This window comes from Thalassophryne amazonica, chromosome 15 (genome assembly GCF_902500255.1).
Source record: "Thalassophryne amazonica chromosome 15, fThaAma1.1, whole genome shotgun sequence".
Taxonomy (NCBI): Eukaryota; Metazoa; Chordata; class Actinopteri; order Batrachoidiformes; family Batrachoididae; genus Thalassophryne; species Thalassophryne amazonica.
The window spans coordinates 94,882,079-94,898,443 of record NC_047117.1 but is presented as its reverse complement, the minus strand read 5'-3'; the positions used below and the strand labels follow the sequence as shown (position 1 = coordinate 94,898,443).

General features: G+C 44.0%; 1 protein-coding gene across 1 annotated transcript; it reads right to left on the bottom strand.

Moving 5' to 3' along the window:
* Positions 1-211: 211 nt before the first annotated feature.
* LOC117526357 (transcription factor MafG-like) lies at positions 212-3,175 on the bottom strand. Its single transcript, XM_034188424.1, has 2 exons — positions 3,074-3,175; positions 212-729 (listed from the first exon to the last, which is right to left on the bottom strand). The coding sequence occupies exons 1-2, from the start codon at positions 3,107-3,109 to the stop codon at positions 244-246; spliced, it is 522 nt and encodes a 173-aa protein (XP_034044315.1). The 5' UTR covers positions 3,110-3,175; the 3' UTR covers positions 212-243.
* Positions 3,176-16,365: the final 13,190 nt, after the last annotated feature.

Below are 16,365 nucleotides of genomic sequence, written 5' to 3'. Positions count from 1 at the left end.
TGCAGGTTTTCTCTAAGTGGAGGAACATTTTATAGGTTTTCTGTAGCTGGAGGAACCTTCTGGATGTTCTCTGTGACTGGTGGAAGTTTTTACAGATTTTGTGTGGATGGAGGAACCTTCTGGAGGTTCTCTGTAACTGGAGGAACCCTGTACATCACGAGTTTGTCTCTGGCTCAGCTTTAATCCTTCTGTCACCTGCACTGATTGGTGCAGGCGGACAAGCGAAGCAGCCGCTACGCTCACTCACGACTGTGCCTCTGTTTTTGACTTGACTATCCTAATCACGCTGGTCGCCGTCGCCACCTTTCCCGGTATGAGCGGACCGATGACTGACGATGCCACCCCACCCCCTCCGCTCCCGCCGCCAGCCCTGACGCCGAGTCCCATGCTGGGGCTGCGTGCTACAGTCTGTGCAAAAGTCTGCAACGCCTTGTACTTCGACCTCAGATCGTCCAGTTCCAAGCGCATCGACGCATTCTCATTGGCCAGTTTGTCCACTTCCTGCTGCAGCTGGGCCTTCTGCTTTTCCAGTTCCTCCTTCTGGATGACCCGCTTCACCCGGCAGCTGGCGGCATAGCCTCGGTTCTTCAGGGTGCGACGGCGCTGTTTCAGCTGCAGGATCTCTTCTTTGGAGAGACCTCGGAGATGCTGGTTCAACTCCCGCACTGACATGGTCACCAGCTCGTCGTCAGTCAGGCTGGTGCCATTCTCTCCTGGCTCACGCTTCACCTGCACATGGTGACAGAGACACAGATGCAGAAACATTTATGCATCAAAACCATCATGAAGACAGAAAAGCATGAAATTAGAAATATGGATCTTCTGCTGTTGTGTAAAAAATCTGATCATATCAAACACGTGTCTCACTGCACTTCCTGTCCATATGAAATCAGACTTAGTTTAATGGTTAACAAATAAAAAAGACAAACATCCTGTTCTCATCCAGATCTCAGGAAGCCTTAAGTTCCTTCCTGTGCTCTGCATTCTCTAAATACAGGTTAACTCTGTGTTCCAAAAATGAAAAAGAGGTCAGCAGGTCACACGATTTTCTGATTTTCTTCTTTAATTCCAGATATAAAACTTGTGGTCTGGTTCATTCAGACACACAGACCATCCAGTAAGTCACTTTTTCCACCTTTTGTTATCTTACAGTCTTATTCCAAAATGGAGTAAATTCATTTTTTCCCCTCAACATTCTACTCACAACACCCCATAATGACAACATGAAAAAGGTTTTTTGAAATGTGTGCAAACCTATTAAAAATAAAGTAAGAAATCCCATGTCCATAAGTATTCACATCCTTTGTTCAATACTTTTGTTGATGCAACTTTGGCAGCAATTCCAGCCTCAAGTCTTCTTGAATATGATGTAACAAGCTTGGTGCACCTATCTTTGGGCAGTTTGGTCCATTCCTCTTTGCAGCACCTCTCAAGCTCCATCAGGTTGGATGGGGAGCGTCGGTACACAGACATTTTCAGATCTCTACAGAGATGTTTAGTTGGTTTCAGGTCTGGGTTCTGGCTGGGCCACTCAAGGACATTCACAGAGTTGTCCTGAAGACACTCCTTTGATATCTTGGCTGTGTGTTTAGGGTCATTGTCCTGCTGAAAGATGAACCGTTGCCCCAGTCAAGAGCGCTCTGGAGCAGGTTTCCATCCAGGATGACTCTGTACATTGCTGCATTTATGTTTCACTCAATCCTGACTAGTCTCCCAGTTCCTGCTGCTGAAAAACATCCCCACAGCATGATGCTGCCACCACCATGCTTCACTGTAGGGATGGTGCCTGGTTTCCTCCAAACGTGAGGCCAAAGAGTTCAATCTTTGTCTCATCAGACCAGAGAATTTTGTTTCTCCTGGTCTGAGAGTCCTTCAGGTGCTTTTTGTCAAACTCCAGGTGGACTGCCATGTGCCTTTTACTAAGGAGTGGCTTCTGTCTGGACACTTCAACATACAGGCCTGATTGGTGGATTGCTGCAGAGATGGTTGTCCTTCTGGAAGGTTCTCCTCTCTCCACAGAGGAATGCTGGAGCTCTGACAGAGTGACCATCAGGTTCTTGGTCACCTCCCTGACTAAGGTCCTTCTCCCCTGATTGCTCAGTTTAGACGGATGTCCAGCTCTAGGAAGAGTCCTGGTGGATCTAAACTTCTTCCATTTACAGATGATGGAGGTCACTGTGCTCACTGGGACCTTCAAAACAGCAGAAATGTTTCTGTTCCCTTCCCCAGATTTGTGCCTCCAGACAATCCTGTCTCAGAGGTCTACAGACAATTCCTTTGACTTCATGCTTGGTTTGTGCTCTGACTGTCAACTGTGGGACCTTATATGTAGACAGGTGTGTGTCTTTCCAAATCATGTCCAATCAACTGAATTTACCCCAGGTGGACTCCAATTAAGCTGTAGAAACATCTCAAGGATGATCAGTGGAAACAGGAGGCACCTGAGCTCAATTTCGAGCTTCATGGAAAAGACTGTGAATAATTATGTACACATGATTTCTTTTTTTTTTAGTTTTAATAAATTTGCAAAAAAACCCAACAAAACAAAACAAAACAGCATTATGGGGTACTTTGTGTAGAAGTTTTTTTTTTTGGGGGGGGGGGGGGGGCGATGTCATCTATTTTGGAATAAGGCTGTAACATAAAATGTGGATTAAGTGAAGACTTTCTGGATGCTGCATCTCTGTCGTCTCTTTTTACCGCTTGCATGAATCATTTCAAACTTCAGCTGGTTTTATTAAAGAGGATATTAAAATGGTTTGCCGCTTTCTTCACTCCTTCCTCTCTGTCCACTGACCTTCTGGAGGTCACTGTGTGAAGATCTTCATCTTCAGCACATCTGTCCTTTTCATTAAATTTCAATTTATTTATAAATCCCAAAAATGTCTTGGAGGGCTTCACACTGTCCACAGCATACGACAGTGTGAGGACGTCTGTCTCCAGATGACAGCAGGACTCTGGTCTTCAATTTCTCTTATCTTGTTTCCATGCTGGAATTCAGGGACCGAGGGCATCATGTGGACCATGTGAAGCTCATGAGACGTCACGTGACCTTGAAATGAACCTGTCTTACCTTCAAGGCTTTATGTCCTTTGTTCGCTGTCGTCATGCCACAAGAGCGCTGCTCTTCTGAACCTGACACTGACAAAAAACCACATGTTAGCAAAGAGTCTGAAACAAGAACAATCAAGATCTCATTAAACACACCAGACCCCGAGTCGACCCCGAGCAGTGGAGAGGCACTCGGTCCAGTGTGACTGTCAGGGTGTGAACGCAGAATCTTCATCAAACTGAGTGAAAGTCAAGTGATCCAGTTTAAGGGACCCAAAGTCCATCATTTGTCAAAAAGTGGCCACAGGGACAGATGTTCTTCAGCTCCACAGACCCACGTGTTCAATAAAGGTCATGACTCAGCAGATTCTGACCCACGACTCCCCCTGCCCAAACCTTTGCTGTCAACTGTCACTTTTTGTCAAAAAGGGCGTGGCTAATGTGACGGTGAACTCAACCTTCCAAGGGTCATCTGCAGGTCACCAAACACGCTTTGGCTGTCTGATTTTTGCTGAGTCAGAAGGTCAGCTGACAAAATTGCTGATTACAGATCTCAACCAATCAAATGCCAGGACCCACCAGCCCTGACTAATCAATCCTGAATGCACCAGGTCAACATGCAGAGTGGGTGACATCCAGCAGCAGGGTCGTGACCTCGCATGGGGGAGCTCCACAAAAACTGCCATTAAATACATTTTGTGTTGCATGTTATTAATGTCCATCCAATTCATGTTGTAAAAGAATATAATTAGAATGAATGTATAAATGTTGCAAAACATAATTCTGCTCTAACAATAATACTGAAAGATCTCTGAGGGCCCTTCCACCCCTGCACAGTTGTACAATGGTTTAGTCCAGCCCCCCCCCCCCCCCACACACACACACACATCCCAAAGGTGATCTGACAGAAAGAGGTGTTTAATCGATTATTAAAATAGTTGTCAACTAATTTAGTCATCAGTTAGTTGTTAAATAACTTTGTTTTACCACAAATGTTTTGTTTCATCCATATAAATCAACCGTTTCTGCAGCACGGCTTTGCTTTGAACCTTGAACCAATCAAAGCAGTGATTCGCAGATTGAAGCAGTGCTTCGATCTGGTGCTTTGTTTCACTTAATCTTAATTTTTCCTCACTAAAACCCCAAAGAGAATATGTCTGTGAGTAACATTTACCTTTTTATGTTAATCTGACCTGTTATGGTCTTCTGAAACAGTTGATAGATGTATTTTATAACTTAAAAACAGGACCAATGCTAACACAGTAGCAAGTCCATGGTGTTTTCAACTTTAAAGTTAGCATTATGCTGTTGTAGCTGCCAGCACATTTGTTTTCTGTATAATTCATGGCTCAGCGTTTGTTGTCGTAAGAGTCGATTGTATTACAAATTGTAATATTTTATTCATTTATTTGTATTTATATATCAATAATAATAATAGAAACAACAACAATAACAGTAATAATCACTAATAATGCCACAATACAGTTTTAGAGAAACGGACAAAAAGAATCTGCTAAAACAAAACAGAAAAGATTAAACCAACTAACAATGAACATAAATAAATATAGAAATAAGTGTTTCCTGTGAACACAGAGTGACTCTTAAACCTCCACTTCATCCCTGTTTTATTAAGTTTAATGACAATTTGTTTTGGTCAAACCACATCTAATCTGTGTTTTTACACAAGAAAAAATAAAATGCAATAAACTGCACATTTGGCTTTTTTCATGAAACTATCTTATTAAAGATCACATATTACACTTTCGTCAGGCCTTTAAAATACTTTTGTGGACTCTTGCTGTAATATGTTGTAAGTGGTTGAGATAGTTGCTGTCGGCATCTAAACCTGATGGAAATCTCTCTGTGGTGTGTCGGTGATGTATGTATGTGCAAAATAAAACTAAACACTACTCCAGGTATGTTTTTGACCAGAATATAACATCATAACTTTTTAATAAGCCCTAATGTTTAGGCTGAAATAAAGTATGTCTTTCCTAAAAAAGTCTGGATTTCAAAAAAAGAAGAGAAAAAAGGACAGAAAGAAAACTAAATGAGTGAAATCAGCTGCTAACCAAATTCTTTGAAAAGAGAGGTGAGCTTGAAAGCCAGCAATATTGAGTTACTCAATATTACTCCCCAACTTTAAAAAGGGTTCTCCCTGGTGTTATCTAAGGTATACATGATTTAGACCTGGTTTGACTACGCATTAGAAATTTGGTGTTTGCATTAATAAAAAAGAACATAACGGGTGGGCCTTCAATATGGCTCATACCTAGGGCCCAGAATTTGGTGCTACGCCCCTGCTTCCAGCAGCAGGGTCGTGACCCTGTAATAAAAACTTACATTTCTGTTTCGCTTCTCAGATTCTGGTTGATGTGATTGTTTTTGTTTTTCTGGTTTTATTTTTACAGGTTTGTTCTGACGAGTTTCACTGTGTCTGTCTGTCTCTGTGTGTCTGTCTGTCTTTTGTTTTCTCTTGACTTGTTTTGTAAATGAGACATTTTGTCTGTGTGCTGAATAAAATCATTCATTCAAAATCAAAAGTCTGTCTGTCTTTGTATGTGTCTGTCTCTGTGTGTGTGTCTGTCTGTCTGTGTGTGTCTGTCTGTCTGTCTTTGTGTGTGTCTGTCTGTCTGTCTTTGTATGTGTCTGTCTGTCTGTGTGTGTGTCTGTCTGTCTTTGTATCTGTCTTTTGATTTCTCTTGACTTGTTTTGTAAATGAGAGATTTTGTCTGTGTGCTTAATAAAAATCATTCATTCAAAATCAAAAGTCTGTCTGTCTGTGTGTATGTTGTCTCTCTCTGTGTCTGTCTCTGTGTCTGTCTGTCTCTCTGTGTCTCTCTCTGTCTGTCTGTGTGTATGTCGTCTCTCTCTGTGTGTGTCGTCCAGGTTAAGAATCATCTGCTGGGCAAAACCTTTGTCATTCATCTTGAACGTGCACAGACATGGTGCCTGTGGTGTCCTTCCCATAATGCTTTGCAGCAGTCTGGTCAGTAATGGAGAGTTTTTGTGCTGCGGCAGGCTGGAATTTCATGAAGGAAGCCAAAGAACGCTGACGACACACAGGAGAAAACGATGGGACACAGGGACATCAAGGAAGACAGAGCGAGAAGCAGCCAAGTCAAATATAAAGAAGGGGAGGAGAGGAGGAGGGACAGGGGGGCTGAAAGAATGCTGATGTCTCCAGAGCTGATTAGTGTTACAGCTGAGACATCACACCCACAGCGAGAAAAACGCTGAGTGTGAGGGAGGAGAGGACGAGGGAGGGGGTTGACAAGGGAAAGGGGGGGTTGGGTGTAAATGCATCCTCAACATATTTGTACAAGCTTAGCTTGGGGGGGGGGGGGGGGGGGGGGGGTGTTGTGGTCGAGAAAAAAAAGTCTGAAATCAGCAACGACTAAAACCTCCAATTAGAAAAAGTTCTGAAGCTGAGCTGGTGAAACCACTTCACTGCTCCACATCCTGACTGATGAAAAAGAAAACGAGACCAGAGGAAGATTAAAGATCACACTGAATGGAAATGAATCTATTTAAAAGAGATAAACTGCAATGGACACAGAAAGACGACATGGCGGAAAGACAGATCAGAGAGGAAGAAAAATTCAAATGGGCTTAAAAAAATAGAGCAGGAACAAAACTGGTGGATGAAAAGGTAAACGGACTGCATTCATATCGTGCTTTTCCATCTGCATCAGACGCTCAAAGCACTTTAGGATCAGCACCTCTAAATCTGAGGTCATGTTCTCAGCAGGAAACCAATGGATTGTCTACTCCAGGTAGGGAATGAGGCCTTGCCCTAAGTGAAGGAGTTCAAGTACCTCGGGGTCTTGTTCACGAGCGACAGTGGAGCGTGAGATTGGCTGAAGAATCGGTGCAGCAGGGGCGGTGTTGCATTTGCTCTGCCGTACTGTTGTGATGAAAACAGATCTCTTGATCTACTGGTCAATCTTTGTTCCTACTCTCACGTATGGTCATGAGGGTTGGGTCATGACTCCATGGCCTAGCCCCTCCTCCTCTGGAGGAATTTATTAGACATAGAGATCCTAACCTCAGGACTCGGTCTGCTTCTCGAGGGGACTGTGAGGTGCCCCTCAGACGAACTGCCACAAGACAAAACACCATCTCTGTGAAGGGTTGGACGAACTGGAACAGCCTTCAAACAAGGATACGACACAGTCCCACCCTGAGTGCTTTTAAAAATGAGCTTAAAAATGGCTCAAAAACAATCGAACTTGTCAACACAGGTGAGATGTACTGTACATAATCTCCTGTTTTGTTATAACTTATTTATTGTTACTGTTTGTTATTGTGTGTCTGAGGACTACAGACGGAAAGTAGCTTTTAGCTAAATCTGGCATATTTACACTAAGGCATGAAAATGTACAAAGTGTTCATTAATTTGCATTGTCCTCATCAAATAAACAATAAAGAAAGAAAGAACTCGACTGTGGGTACAAGCAGCCAAAATGGGCTTCCTCAGGAGGTTGGCTGGTGTCTCTCTTAAAGATAAGGTAAGACGTTCATCTGTGGGGAGCTTGGAGTAGAGCCGCTACTCCTTCGTGTTGGTTCGAGGTGGTTCATGGCATCTGGTAAGGATGTCCCCTGGAACACCTCCCTCCCAGGCACATCCATCTGGGAGGAAACACTGGGGAAGACCCAGGACTAGGTGTAGAGATTATAGGTTAGGTGATTAGGTGGTTAATGTGTCCCAGGAAAGGGAAGTCCCCTGCTGGAGCTGTTGCCCCACGACCCGATCCTGGATAAGCAGTTGAAGATGAGTGAGTGAGTAGTTTGGGAGGTCCTGTGACTTATATATCAAAAAAAAAAAAAAAAAAAACATACATTCGTTTTTCATAATAATAATAGTAATAATAACTATATCAAAGTAGTAAGGAATCAAACAAGGCATTAAACAAAATAAAATAAATTAAAAAAAATGTAATCTCAATAATATGTAGAAAGTCTGATCATATAGAAAATAGGTGTGACTTATACTCTGGAGAAACGGGCACACAGTCACAGAACATTGCACTATTTCAATGATGAGCAACAAGCCAAAGTCACCGCCGTTCTTTCGTCCTCATTTATGAATGAATATGATGTTGCCTTGTTTATTTTTGTGTCTGGAGACGTTCAGTGTTAACGCGCCGTTTAAAGAGTCACCACTTGTTGCCCACAAACAGAATCAGCTGCATTCCTTTTGGGAAAAAGTTGCTTGAGCTCAATTAGCTGCAGTGCCTCATTTTTATTGGAGCTGAGTACCACCATCAGAGAAAACGTGTCCATAACAGGACTTTGTTTCACCATTAGCAACCCGTTTACACAGTAACTGTGCTTTCTGCTCTCTCCTCGGCCTCCCGCTCCCTCTTCACCGCTCTCCCCTCAGCCTCCCGCTCCCTCTTCGCCGCTCTCCCCTCGGCCTCCTGCCCCCTTTGCCGCTCTCTCCTCGGCCTCCCGCTCCCCCTTTGCCGCTCTCCCCTCGGCCTCGCGCCCCCTTTGCCGCTCTCCCCTCGGCCTCGCGCCCCCTTTGCCGCTCTCCCCTCGGCCTCGCGCCCCCTTTGCCGCTCTCCCCTCGGCCTCGCGCCCCCTTTGCCACTCTCCCCTCAGCCTCCCGCTCCCTCTTCGCCGCTCTCCCCTCGGCCTCCCGCTCCCTCTTCGCCACTCTCCCCTCGGCCTCCCACTCCCTCTGCTGCTCTCTCCTCGGCCTCCTGCTCCCTCTTCGCCGCACTCTCCTTGGCCTCCCGCTCCGACCTCACAGTTCTTCTTGTTAATTACTGACCTTTGGAGGTGATGGTCGAGTGGTTAAGCGTTGGGCTTGAGACCAGCATATCCTCGGTTCAAATCTCAACCTGACCAGAAAATCACTAAGGGCCCTTGGGCAAGGTCCTTAATCCCCTAGTTGCTCCCAGTGTGTAGTGGGCACCTTGTATGGCAGCAACCTGACATTGGCGTAAATGTGAGGCATAATTGTGAGTGCAGAGATTGGATGGCCCTGAGAAGGGACCCCCTCACTCCATACTGCCGCAGTAAGACTTTATTGATCTCACAGTGGAGAAATTCACGTTACATCAGCTCTTAATAAACACACAAGATGAGTGTGAGTAGAAAAACATGTGCATCAAACAGCATGTGCAAAGATAAGCAATAATAATAATACTTGTAACAATACAATAAAATAAGAAAATGAGGTATAAATAAAATATGTATATGCATATATAAACATGATTGGAATTAAAAAATAGGAGCATCTTATTTACAATATGTGGCGTTTAGATGTGATAAGGTGACACTAGTGCTGGAATTGTAACCAAGTTGTTATTGCACGTGATTTGTGGACATATTATTGCATGTGGTTATTTCACAGGGTTATTGTACAGCCTGACAGCAGCAGGGAGGAACGACCTGCGGTAACGTATCTCCCAGGGTACCTGATCATATGCCTTCTCCAAGTCCACAAAACACATGTAAATTGGATGGGCATATATTCCCAGGCCCCCTCCAGGATCCTTGTGAAAGTGAAGAGCTGGTCGGTTGTTCCACAGCAACACCTCCCAAACTAGTAAAAAAAAAAAACTCGAGAAAATACAGCAATATTGACACGTAAAAGGTTTCAGTTTTCTGAAGAGCATCAAAGAATGTATAAAGATGGAACTTCGCCAGAGTCTGAAATCACATAATGAAGAATTGAAATCATTCAAAGTGCATTAAAACATCTGAGCCTCACACTGCCATGACGACTGATCAGTTTCTATGACGGGAGAGACTGTGCACATGTTCAGGTTGGTGCTTCTCCAGTTTGTCTCCGATACATTATGTCAAACTCAAGTTGAGATTTCATGTCTTTGTATGATCTACTTTGGATGTACTTTCTGTGGCAGCTGATGAAGTTCAAGCTGCCAAAAACAATGATGGTGAACTTCTACACTGACATCAAGTCCATCATCTCCTCCTCCATCACCGTCTGGTATGCTGCTGCCACTCCTAAGGACAGGAGCAGACTGCAGTGTATCATCCACACAGTAGAGAAGGTGATCAACTGCAGTCTGCCATCCCTACAGGACCTGTACACCTCCAGGGCCCTCAGGCGAGCAGGGAAGATAGTGGCCGATCCCTCTCACCCAGGACAAGGGTCGGGTACTGTGAACCGGTTCTTTTTCAATATCGTTAATAAATGATTCAATCCACCGATATGAATAGCCTTTGTGCTTAACGATTCCCTTATCAGTCCTTCAGAGCAGCCGTTGTTTTTGAGGGTGTTTGTCAGGAAAATCATAATTTCTCTACACTGATTACAGACCCTGCAGCAGGTCTGTAATCAACCGTTTCTGCAGCGTGACTCCACTTTGAAGCGTGAACCAATGAAGCAATGGTTTGATCAGCTGGCTCATTGGTTCTTTGATTCGCTGCTCTTCAGAAGCGACAGGTCCACTTCTTAACCCCTCTCAAATCAATCAATTCAATCAATTTTATTTATATAGCGCCAAATCACAACAAACAGTTGCCCCAAGGCACCTTATATTGTAAGGCAAGGCCATACAATAATTACGTAAAAACCCCAACGGTCAAAACGACCCCCTGTGAGCAAGCACTTGGTGACAGTGGGAAGGAAAAACTCCCTTTTAACAGGAAGAAACCTCCAGCAGAACCAGGCTCAGGGAGGGGCAGTCTTCTGCTGGGACTGGTTGGGGCTGAGGGAAAGAACCAGGAAAAAGACATGCTGTGGAGGGGAGCAGAGATCGATCACTAATGATTAAATGCAGAGTGGTGCATACAGAGCAAAAAGAGAAAGAAACACTCAGTGCATCATGGGAACCCCCCAGCAGTCTAAGTCTATAGCAGCATAACTAAGGGATGGTTCAGGGTCACTTGATCCAGCCCTAACTATAAGCTTTAGCAAAAAGGAAAGTTTTAAGCCTAATCTTAAAAGTAGAGAGGGTGTCTGTCTCCCTGATCTGAATTGGGAGCTGGTTCCACAGGGGAGGAGCCTGAAAGCTGAAGGCTCTGCCTCCCATTCTACTCTTACAAACCCTAGGAACTACAAGTAAGCCTGCAGTCTGAGAGCGAAGCGCTCTATTGGGGTGATATGGTACTATGAGGTCCCTAAGATAAGATGGGACCTGATTATTCAAAACCTTATAAGTAAGAAGAAGAATTTTAAATTCTATTCTAGAATTAACAGGAAGCCAATGAAGAGAGGCCAATATGGGTGAGATATGCTCTCTCCTTCTAGTCCCCGTCAGTACTCTAGCTGCAGCATTTTGAATTAACTGAAGGCTTTTCAGGGAACTTTTAGGACAACCTGATAATAATGAATTACAGTAGTCCAGCCTAGAGGAAATAAATGCATGAAGTAGTTTTTCAGCATCACTCTGAGACAAGACCTTTCTAATTTTAGAGATATTGCGTAAATGCAAAAAAGCAGTCCTACATATTTGTTTAATATGCGCATTGAATGACATATCCTGATCAAAAATGACTCCAAGATTTCTCACAGTATTACTAGAGGTCAGGGTAATGCCATCCAGAGTAAGGATCTGGTTAGACACCATGTTTCTAAGATTTGTGGGGCCAAGTACAATAACTTCAGTTTTATCTGAGTTTAAAAGCAGGAAATTAGAGGTCATCCATGTCTTTATGTCTGTAAGACAATCCTGCAGTTTAGCTAATTGGTGTGTGTCCTCTGGCTTCATGGATAGATAAAGCTGGGTATCATCTGCGTAACAATGAAAATTTAAGCAATGCCGTCTAATAATACTGCCCAAGGGAAGCATGTATAAAGTGAATAAAATTGGTCCTAGCACAGAACCTTGTGGAACTCCATAATTAACCTTAGTCTGTGAAGAAGATTCCCCATTTACATGAACAAATTGTAATCTATTAGATAAATATGATTCAAACCACTGCAGCGCAGTGCCTTTAATACCTATGGCATGCTCTAATCTCTGTAATAAAATTTTATGGTCAACAGTATCAAAAGCAGCACTGAGGTCTAACAGAACAAGCACAGAGATGAGTCCACTGTCTGAGGCCATAAGAAGATCATTTGCAACCTTCACTAATGCTGTTTCTGTACTATGATGAATTCTAAAACCTGACTGAAACTCTTCAAATAGACCATTCCTCTGCAGATGATCAGTTAGCTGTTTTACAACTACCCTTTCAAGAATTTTTGAGAGAAAAGGAAGGTTGGAGATTGGCCTATAATTAGCTAAGATAGCTGGGTCAAGTGATGGCTTTTTAAGTAATGGTTTAATTACTGCCACCTTAAAAGCCTGTGGTACATAGCCAACTAATAAAGATAGATTGATCATATTTAAGATCGAAGCATTAAATAATGGTAGGGCTTCCTTGAGCAGCCTGGTAGGAATGGGGTCTAATAGACATGTTGATGGTTTGGAGGAAGTAACTAATGAGAATAACTCAGACAGAACAATCTGAGAGAAAGAGTCTAACCAAATACCGGCATCACTGAAAGCAGCCAAAGATAACGATACGTCTTTGGGATGGTTATGAGTAATTTTTTCTCTAATAGTTAAAATTTTATTAGCAAAGAAAGTGATGAAGTCATTACTAGTGTTGTGTGGGCCGCTGAAGAGGAGGTACTGCTGGCCCACCACCACCAGAGGGAGCCCTGCCTGGAGTGCGGGCTCCAGGCACCAGAGGGCGCCGCCGCCTCACAGGAGCAGCCTCGGTAACAGCTGTCACCCATCACCTGAGACAGCTGATGGCAATCATCTGTGGGGTATATCAGCAGGACGGCATCTCCACCTCATCGCCGAGATATTGTTTCTACCGGAGAAGTAACATATCGAAGCAAACAGAGCACATATTTTTGGACTGAGCTAGTTTATTGGATTACTGTTCCAACGAGAGGTGGAGGTACCTTTCCTGCTGTTTGGAGTTCTGGGTGCAAACGCGCCCCCATCTAACTGTTCTTTGTTCCTCGCCAGCAGTACCAGGTCCGACACGCGGAGGCAGTGGCCACCTGGGAGTTCGGGACTTGGCGGCTCCAGTATTCCCGGGGTCCTGTGGCGGAGGAAGCCGTGTGGTTCCGGTCTTACCTTGGAGAGGCGTCTCCTATCTTCGAGCCTGCTTACACGACACTTTTGTGAATTGACTGTTGTCCATTTCTGTAATTGGTTGTATTCGTTGTGCACATTCACAACAGTAAAGCGTTGTTATTTTGACTTACTCCATTGTCCGTTCATTTGCGCCCCCTGTTGTGGGTCCGTGTTCCTACACTTTCCCAACAACTAGTTAAAGTTAAAGGAATACTCGGCTCAATAGAGCTCTGACTCTTTGTCAGCCTGGCTACAGTGCTGAAAAGAAACCTGGGGTTGTTCTTATTTTCTTCAATTAGTGATGAGTAGAAAGATGTCCTAGCTTTATGGAGGGCTTTTTTATAGAGCAACAGACTCTTTTTCCAGGCTAAGTGAAGATCTTCTAAATTAGTGAGACGCCATTTCCTCTCCAACTTACGGGTTATCTGCTTTAAGCTACGAGTTTGTGAGTTATACCACGGAGTCAGGCACTTCTGATTTAAAGCTCTCTTTTTCAGAGGAGCTACAGCATCCAAAGTTGTCTTCAATGAGGATGTAAAACTATTGACGAGATACTCTATCTCACTTACAGAGTTTAGGTAGCTACTCTGCACTGTGTTGGTATATGGCATTAGAGAACATAAAGAAGGAATCATATCCTTAAACCTAGTTACAGTGCTTTCTGAAAGACTTCTAGTGTAATGAAACTTATTCCCCACTGCTGGGTAGTCCATCAGAGTAAATGTAAATGTTATTAAGAAATGATCAGACAGAAGGGAGTTTTCAGGGAATACTGTTAAGTCTTCTATTTCCATACCATAAGTCAGAACAAGATCTAAGATATGATTAAAGTGGTGGGTGGACTCATTTACATTTTGAGCAAAGCCAATAGAGTCTAATAATAGATTAAATGCAGTGTTGAGGCTGTCATTCTCAGCATCTGTGTGGATGTTAAAATCGCCCACTATAATTATCTTATCTGAGCTAAGCACTAAGTCAGACAAAAGGTCTGAAAATTCACAGAGAAACTCACAGTAACGACCAGGTGGACGATAGATAATAACAAATAAAACTGGTTTTTGGGATTTCCAATTTGGATGGACAAGACTAAGAGTCAAGCTTTCAAATGAATTAAAGCTCTGTCTGAGTTTTTGATTAATTAATAAGCTGGAATGGAAGATTGCTGCTAATCCTTCGCCCCGGCCCGTGCTACGAGCATTCTGACAGTTAATGTGACTCGGGGGTGTTGACTCATTTAAACTAACATATTCATCCTGCTGTAACCAGGTTTCTGTAAGGCAGAATAAATCAATATGTTGATCAATTATTATATCATTTACTAACTGGGACTTAGAAGAGAGAGACCTAATGTTTAATAAACCACATTTAACTGTTTTAGTCTGTGGTGCAGTTGAAGGTGCTATATTATTTTTTCTTTTTGAATTTTTATGCTTAAATAGATTTTTGCTGGTTATTGGTGGTCTGGGAGCAGGCACCGTCTCTACGGGGATGGGGTAATGAGGGGATGGCAGGGGGAGAGAAGCTGCAGAGAGGTGTGTAAGACTACAACTCTGCTTCCTGGTCCCAACCCTGGATAGTCACGGTTTGGAGGATTTAAGAAAATTGGCCAGATTTCTAGAAATGAGAGCTGCTCCATCCAAAGTGGGATGGATGCCGTCTCTCCTAACAAGACCAGGTTTCCCCCAGAAGCTTTGCCAATTATCTATGAAGCCCACCTCGTTTTTTGGACACCACTCAGACAGCCAGCAATTCAAGGAGAACATGCGGCTAAACATGTCACTCCCGCTCCGATTGGGGAGGGGCCCAGAGAAAACTACAGAGTCCGACATTGTTTTTGCAAAGTTACACACCGATTCAATGTTAATTTTAGTGACCTCCGATTGGCGTAACCGGGTGTCATTACTGCCGACGTGAATTACAATCTTACCAAATTTACGCTTAGCCTTAGCCAGCAGTTTCAAATTTCCTTCAATGTCGCCTGCTCTAGCCCCCGGAAGACAATTGACTATGGTTGCTGGTGTCGCTAACTTCACATTTCTCAAAACAGAGTCGCCAATAACCAGAGTTTGATCCTCGGCGGGTGTGTCGTCGAGTGGGGAAAAACGGTTAGAAATGTGAACGGGTTGGCGGTGTACACGGGGCTTCTGTTTAGGGCTACGCTTCCTCCTCACAGTCACCCAGTCGGCCTGCTTTCCCGGCTGCTCGGGATCTGCCAGAGGGAAACTAACGGCGGCTAAGCTACCTTGGTCCGCACCGACTACAGGGGCCTGGCTAGCTGTAGAATTTTCCACGGTGCGGAGCCGAGTCTCCAATTCGCCCAGCCTGGCCTCCAAAGCTACGAATAAGCTACACTTATTACAAGTACCATTACTGCTAAAGGAGGCCGAGGAATAACTAAACATTTCACACCCAGAGCAGAAAAGTGCGGGAGAGACAGGAGAAGCCGCCATGCTAAACCGGCTAAGAGCTAGTAGCTGCGCTAAGCTAGCGGATTCCTACAAACACACAAAGTGAATAATGTGTAAATAATTTAGAGGTGATTCAGCAGAGGGAGTGCTTTAGTTAAGGCATGTGAAGATTACACTGTGAAACAAATCGTTATCTAGGTAACTACATCAGTCTAACTGCGCAGATTAAACAGCTAACAGATACAGCAAAACACCGCTGTGCTCCGGAACAGGAAGTGATACAATACCGCAGTGAGAGCCAACCACCAGTAGAGGCAAGCAAGAGTCAAAACCACAAGGCTCAAAGCCATTAAAACATCGTGAGTCACTTTTGTGTGGATTAAAGTCACTAACTGGGACTCTTGTCTTGTTGCAGTCAAGAAACAAGAATCGTCCTCTGTTCCGTTGGCACGTTTGCTCGTGTCTTTGTCTTGCACTTTGACTCTGTCCACTTTGTGTTGTCATTCACTTGCACTCTTGGCACCTGTTCATGCATCTTTGTAGCTTACATCACTCCACTTTATGCACTCCCTTCCTCACTATCTTGCCCCATGTATAATCTTTGTCCACCAGCCACGCCCCATGCACCTAATTAACGCCTGCCTTATTTAGAGAGCACCTCCCAGCCATCCCTCCCCTGCCAGTTTGTTGTCTTTAGTAAACATTCCAGCCTTTGTTCACAGTCCTGTTTTTGCCAAAGCCGTGTACCAATTATTGTTCTGTTCTCCTTGACCATGCCTCTTGCCTCATCTCGGTACTCTGTGTTTGCTCGTGCCTCCGACCCCTGCTCGTCCATGACTACGTCT